The 7,289-nt window shown below is 60.3% G+C and overlaps 1 protein-coding gene across 1 annotated transcript; it reads left to right on the top strand.

Moving 5' to 3' along the window:
* Window positions 1–291: 291 nt before the first annotated feature.
* On the top strand, window positions 292–6,197 carry MNEG_12049 (hypothetical protein; the record flags this gene model as incomplete). The annotated part of the gene is made up of 11 exons (XM_014039479.1): window positions 292–758; window positions 978–1,080; window positions 1,287–1,442; window positions 1,630–1,827; window positions 2,098–2,293; window positions 2,593–2,963; window positions 3,125–3,261; window positions 3,469–3,699; window positions 4,014–5,116; window positions 5,266–5,863; window positions 6,026–6,197. The coding sequence occupies 11 exons, from the start codon at window positions 292–294 to the stop codon at window positions 6,195–6,197; spliced, it is 3,732 nt and encodes a 1,243-aa protein (XP_013894933.1).
* Between the last annotated feature and the right edge of the window lie 1,092 nt (window positions 6,198–7,289).

The following is a 7,289-nucleotide window of genomic DNA, read 5'->3' as shown; positions in this document are numbered from 1 at the left end:
TGGGCGAGGACGCCGCAGCGTCCTCAGGCTGAGATATGTGCATATCCAGCGCATAACATGCCCCAGGTTCGGTTCTGCGGCCCTGATGTCGCCGCCCCCGGGCGAAATATAGTTTTTGTATACTTACAAGCCCCCTGAGGTGACCAGTTGCCTTCCTCACCCGCGCGCCGGCACCGCGCACCACCCGCCAACTTACCAACCTGCCGTGCACACTTCATCGTGCAATATACCGTTCGAACGCTTCATATACACGATTCCCGTATCAATCTTTAAGAATAATCCCGGCACAACATGGCGAACAGGCTGCCGTGCGTTGCGCCCGCTCCCGATCGTCCGCGTCGATCGCGCCAGCCTTCTAAAAAAGCGCTTGAGGGCCAGGGCGCGAAAGTAATCCGTGTGGGTCAGCCCACTAGGGCCAGCTTCGTGCCGCGCCGGCATGGACAGCCGCTGAGTGCCGCCAAACTCGGCGCCAAGCGGCGCCGCAGGGACGACAACAGCGACGCTGACTGGCGCAGCAGCGACGGGGAGGAGGAGGAGAGCGAGGAGGGGCCAGAAAAATCAGAGGACTTTGAGGAAGAGGAGGACGAGGAGGAGGCGGAGGAGGAGGAGGCAGGGGTGGGCGCGTCACGGCCGCGCCGCCCCCAGCAGCGCTCATCAGCTGCTGCCCTCGCCTCCTCGGCGCCAGGGCACGGCGGGCGCAGACAGCGCGCACAGCCCGAGGGGCAGGGGCAGGAGCAGCAGCAGCTAGAGGTTGCAGGGTGGGTTACGGCACAGGCTGCTTGGGTGCAAGGTCATGGGTGTTGCTTGCTGTGTGTTGGCGTTGGCACATTCAAATTTGGACGTGTGATGAGCCTGCGCAAGAACACCGCCCTACAAGCGTGATCATGGGCCAACTGCCGCAGGCCCATCAGCAGCACCTCACACCCCCAGTGCGTCAATCCTGTCAGCTCCATCCCCCCGGCCTCCACATACAACAGTGTCCTGACGGCGGCTGAGCTGGGGGATATTGCCCACGAGTCCAAGGGGATCAAGCGTGCCGCGTCCATCAGGACGTACAGCTCCCATGATGCCAAGTTTCACGTGAGCCGGCCGTGCAAGATTTGGGAAAAGGCCGTACTTGCTGGCTTGAATGTGAGCGGATGCGTATGCGCGTACACACGCGCGCACCCCTCTGCCACTCCCCTGCCGCCCACCCCCTCTGCCCCCCTTTCGTAAGTGCATGCACCAAATCAAATGCCTGATGAACCATTACACGTCGCTCGCCAACCTGAATTTTCTCACCCTAGCACTTCCTCAAGAACGACGAGAAGGGTGCTGAGCGGGCGGTGCCGCTTGACGACAACCTGCTGGGCAGCGCGGGGCTGGGGCTGGCTGTCCGCTACATTACGTGGATTGGCAAGGGGATGCCCGGCATGGAGTATGCTCGGAAGAAGGAGCATCTGGTGGGAGCATTGCATCTTAGGGCAGGAGCGGGGCTGCTCGACACTAAAACCCCTGTTACAAGTAGCTATCTGCAGCTTGAAGTCCCCTGCCATCCATGCCCTATATATGCACACAGCTGCAATCTCAATTCAACACACCCTCCATTGCTGATTCTTGCTCTGCATCCGTTGTTCCGGCTCCTCTCAGACCAGGGCGCTGGTGGAGGGCATTCATTCAGCGCTGCAGGCGATGCACAGCCGGCAGCTGCTGGAGACTGGCGATGGCCACCAGCAGATTGGGATGGGTAGGCTGACTGACCAGCTCGCCTACAAGACCAAGCTTGATAGCATCAAAGCTGGGATCAGCAAGAAGGGCGACCGCAGCTACAAGGACGGCGACGCCCAGGTGAGCTTTGGTTGCGGCGTTGAGCGCGCTTGGCTCCGCTGCGTGATTGCCCAGCTGCAACCCAACATAGCCCTGCACACTGCTAAGTACTGCCTTGCAATCTGCTACACCAGTGAATTGGGGCGGGGCGGCCACCCCCACACTCACTTACCTGATGCCTTAGCATCACCATCACTCTCAACGTCCTTCATGCCATACCATGCAACCCTGGAATATGCTGACCGATGTATGGCCCCGCCGCTCTTCTGTGCGTTCCAATGCCCCTTGAAGGATGGCACGTGCGAGGACACGTTCTCCGAGGTGCAGTACCATGAGCTGCTGCACAACATGATGCGGTGCGGCACGGCCGCCTCGGACCGCAACCAGGCCGTCTTCACTTCCCAGTTCAGCTCAGTGGGCCGCTCGGACGATGCGAGGCGCTTCTACACATGCGACCTCGTCAAGCCCCGCGTCATTGAGGCAATTGGTAAGCTGCTTGGGGCCCTGCTTAGCGGGCGGGTGTCAGAGTTTGAGCCCGTGACAGGAAATCAAATTGGCAAGTCAGCCTTCCAGGTTTCTAGATAGCGGTGCTGAGGTGTGAGGACTGGGGCGCCTCCGTCATTATGGTGTCAGGGTAGGGCACTTTGGTGGAAAGTGGAGCCAAGGCGGCCGACCAACACCGAGTGCAACACGAAGACTGATTGGCACACCCTCACACTGCAAGCAATTGTGTATCATCTTGCTCTACATGGAGCATCGCAACAATCTGTGCTGAAAAATGCGCAGGGCCCTCCACCTGCAACCTTCTGCCCATCGTCACGAAGAACGGCAAGACGCAGAGCAACGGCCGCCTGGCCTACTGCGGCGCGATCAGGGCGCAGGACCCGCTGGAGTGCATGCAGCGGTCACTGGGGTACGACTTGGTGAGCAGGTTTACGATCGGCAAGGAGCCCTTCCCCATGCCGGACGACGAGGACGCCTGGAACAGGACCGCCCTCTTCCAGGGGAGCAACCCGCAGCAGCCAATCTCGTACGCGCAGCTGCACGCCAGTGTGCTGGCTGCGTTTCTGGCGGTGGGCATCTCTGTGGCCAAAAAGACCCACGCCTTTCGCGTGGCAGGCGCCCAGCGGCTTGACGCACGCGGCGTGGATGACATGGTGAGCGCTTTTCCATCAGTCAGGGTGAAGCAGGTTGAGTGCCACGACATCCATTGGCCTTGGAATAGTTCGCATGCGCCAAGCCCTGCGGCTGCGGCTTAAAGTCTGCCAGAATATCGTCGCATCTTTCACACATGTGTACCTCTCATTCGGTGATGCAGGTGATCGCGCGCTTTGGCAAGTGGCTGTATGCGGCCATGTACAAGTCCTACCTGATGTTCTTCAAGCCAGAGGGCCTCCTGGCGATGGGGAACTGGCCCCGCGCTGCTCAGAAGGACTTTCAGACGTACTGGCACCCGTGAGTTGTGCTCTGGTCTTGAATTTCCAGCGCCTTGTGCGCTGTTGGACAGAGTGGCATGTGGTTGTCAGAGAAGGGCTGTGCAAACCTTCAACCCATACACTGATTACTTTGCGCTACCGAAGGTGCCAGAGTTGCAACACATGTAATTGCCGCACGTACCACAAACGTCACCCGCCTGCCCGCCCTTGCCCCTAACGCGCACAGCCGCTTCATGGCGGATGTGGAGGAGAGCCTTGTGAGCAAGATCATGCCCTGGCTGGCACCCCTCAAGGAGGCCGTCACCGCGCTGGACACCAAGGCCAAGGCCTCCCACCGCAGTGTGGTTGCGGCACTGGAGGTCCTCGCCGTTGTGGTTGTGCAGGACGCTCTCGTGCTGGCACCCAAGTACCCAGACCACAAGGTTCACCAGCTGCTGCGGGAGTCTGAGCTGTTCAGGTTGGGATATTGTATGGCATGTGTACAGTGTGGAGTGGGGCACTTTTGTTGTCTGGGAGCATTGGGGGGAATCACCTGGGAGACTGTGCCGGAACCTGCACAGGTTGTATCCTTCAGCCAACAGAATGGGTGATCGAGGCACATGCTGGGTAAAGCTGACAAAATTTAGGAGGGCAGGCAGCAACAGCAATGCACAAACTCTTATGAAAGATGATGCTGTTGCTGTTGATGCGTTCTAGACAATGGTGTGTCACTTGTTTTACTCTGCATGGCTGGCTTCGACGCCTGACTTGCTTGCCGTACTCACTTCTTAGGGAGAAGGAGGCCCAGTTCAAGAAGCTGCTGGACGGGGGCAAGTTTGAGCCGTACCGCCCTCGCTCCACGCGTGAATTAGCCCTTGGATCAGCGCTGGCGCTGCAGCGCATCGAGGGCGCCATCACCTCCGGCTGCCTGCCACGCGGCTGGACCGGCGGCCGCCAGCGCATGGGGCCACCTGTCACTGCAGAGGAGGAGGAGCAGCGGGCTCACGACTCGGCTGAGCAGCTTTTGCAGCGGATGGACCAGCAGCAGCTTGACGCGGGCAGAGATGCTGCTGCACATGACGAGGGGTTTGACGGCGATGAGGCTGCAGGCGACATGGACAGCGAGGGCGAGGAGGGCGAGCCCCGAACGCCACGCAGGGCGCGCGGTACCGCCTTGCAGCTGCAGCAACAACTGCCGCCGCCGCACCAGCAAGCACCCCAGCCGCTGCCGTCGTCGCAGCAGCAGCAGCAGCAGCGGCGGCGGCGGCGGCAGCAGCAGCAGCAGCAGCAGCACTGGGAGGAGGAGCAGCAGCAGCAGCAGCCCTGGGGGGAGCAGGCTGCAGCGCAGACGCAAATGCAGCAGCAACAGCAACAGCAGCACTGGCGGGAGCAGCAGCAACAGCAGCAGCAGCAGCAGCAGCACTGGGGGGAGCAGCAGCAACAGCAGCAGCAGCCGCCCTGGGGGGAGCAGGCTGCAGCGCAGACGCACATGCAGCAGCAGCAGCAGCAGCAGCAGCAGCAGCAGCAGCAGCAACAGCAGCAGCGGTACTGGGCGGAGCAGGCTGCAGCGCACACGCAGCAGCAGCAGCAGCAGCAACAGCACTGGGGGGAGCAGCAGCAACACCAGCAGCAGCAGCAGCCCTGGGGAGAGCAGGCTGCAGCGCGCACGCAGCAGCAGCAGCAGCAGCAGCAGCATTTTGCTGCTCGCCAACATGCAGCCTTTGCAGAGCACCAACAACACTACCAGCACACCTTTGGCGCAGGCCTGCCGCTGGGGTGGCAGGCGTCCCCAGCGCACGGGCTCACCGGGTTCGCCTCATCGTATGCAGGGATGGCGCCCGGGCTGCACTATGGGCCTGTCTTGGGGCCATACGGCGCACCAGTCATCGCGCCTGGTGAGTAAAACTCAGCAGCTTGAATTGCTGCACGGACGGTTTGTGTGTGAAACCCTGGATATGATCAAGCTAATAAATTTCTGCCATGCAGTTGAGCTCAACCATCCCCGCCTCTTCCCCTTTCATGCGCCCTATCGCCCAACCTGCAGGAATGGTGATGCTCCCCGGCTGCCCGTTCCCAGTGCCGCTCTCATCCCTCTCTTCAGTCATGGGGCCGCCCGCAGCATACAGCGCCATGCTGCAGCAGCCGCCGCTGGTGCCGCAGCTCGATGACCCTGCCACATGCGGCTTTGGCGTTGGCGCCAGGGGACCCATGCCTCTGGCGCAGTTGGCAGCGGCTTCTGCCGACATAGGCTTTGGTCCTGCTGCCGTGGCTGGGGGTTTGGTGAGAGATCCAGCTCAGCAGGAGCAGGGGCAGCAGCAGCAGCAGCAGCAAGAGCAGCGGCAGCAGGGGACGCAGCGGCAAACCTGCGCAAAGGGGGGTATTGCAAGTGCCATCCGTCCCTTCCCGCAGCTGCAGTCGCTTCCCACGCTGCTCAAGCTGTGGGCGCTGTACGACCAGGGCGCTGCCGGGCAGCCGGCCCTCAAGGCGCTGGAGGCGAGCACAGAGGACCCAAAGCACACGTGGCGGAGGGGCGCCGACATGCGCAAGCGGTGGCACGAGATCAAGCAGTTTGTCGCGGCGGTGCAGCAGCGGGCAGCAGCGGGGTCTGGGAGGCAGCTGATGACGGCGGAGCAAGTGGTCAGGTACGAGTGCTGTTGCTGTGCCTCAGTGCCGTAGTTCCTTGTGCTTGCGTGTCCAACAACAGCATCGTTTTAGCTGAGGATCCCCACTATTGCGGCACGCCGTTTGATTACTTGTCTTGACCCAGTGTGAAGCACCACATCTGCCCATTATGCTTTTTGCAGGGACATGGAGGAGCACCGGATGAGCATCCCCGCTGCTTTGCCACAGTATGTCAAAAAGAAGCTGTGGACAACAATGGGCGGAAGCGGTGGCAGTGGTGCGGCGGGGCTGGCCGGTGGGCGCAGCAACAACAGCGGCACTGCCGCAGCAGCCGCCGCCAATGGTGTAGGCTGAGGGTAGACATTTGCGTAGCAGCGTTTGAGGGCAACAAGCATGTGGAGTAGTGATGAGACGGATGGAGTCAATTTTTTATCCCCTTTGCATTTGGTGACTGCTCGTGTTGTGTGCCCATGGCTTGTGCCTGCACCCCAACCCTTCTCTGTTTTGGTGATTATTTGCTTGCTTCCCTACTTAGTTTCCTGCATACGCTTCAACCTCAGCAAGGACTGGTGCTATTATCTTCCTAGTCGGGACCTGTAAACCTAGCACAGAGTTTCAATTGGCATGAAGAAGCTCTTAACGCTTGGCACTACAGACTCTAAAAGAAGGGGAGGTGCATTGCTGCACTTGAGTCGCGAGCCAAAGCCTCGAGAGTCCTCGCCGCTGCAATGGGCAGGCTGCACAGCCTTGTGACTTGTGAAAAACCACTGACGCATACAGTAAGCACAACACACACAGCACAGCACAGCAGCGCAAGTGGCTGCGCCGTGGCAGCGCACCCGGGGGATATGCAGACTGGAGCCGTGCAGCTGAGACTCCCTTGGCAGACGCGACGTTGTGGATTGTGCTGAAGAATTCCAGCACATGTTCAGTGGCACACCCCCTAAGCAGCTCACAACTCACAAGCAAGGCACACTAGCTGGCTGTGCTGTCGATGCAATGCGGAGGAAGCCGGCTGTGCATCCAGCCGCGGCCAGCCATCTTCACACATTGCAAAGCGTTCGCAGCCATACATTGGCATTGTATGTGAAGGCACAAGCAAGACCAGCAAGTCCTGTCAGCAGCATTACAGTTGAGTCAACGAGCTGCCGCCCACATCGACGCACTGGTGTGCGGCTAATCTGGCATGTGCAGCGCCCAAGTTGGCATAGTGGATGTGACCACAAGTGCTTGCTCATCAACACAAACCCAATGATGCCCAAGGTAAAGCCCTGGAATGCATTTAAACCCTCACTTGGGGGGTTACAATCACTGTCCTCACCACCATGAGGAAGTGTCCTCACCCACTGTGCCCGCAGGGGCTGAGGAAGGTCCTCGCGCTGTAGTTAAGTTGTGTTTTACGCGGTCTGTCCGTCTTGTCACCTGGTCTACCATGTTCCCACCAAC

This window comes from Monoraphidium neglectum (assembly GCF_000611645.1).
Source record: "Monoraphidium neglectum strain SAG 48.87 unplaced genomic scaffold scaffold03033, whole genome shotgun sequence".
NCBI classification, from domain to species: Eukaryota; Viridiplantae; Chlorophyta; class Chlorophyceae; order Sphaeropleales; family Selenastraceae; genus Monoraphidium; species Monoraphidium neglectum.
Note: the sequence above shows the minus strand (reverse complement) of the source record. Positions and strands in the feature narration are given on the sequence as shown.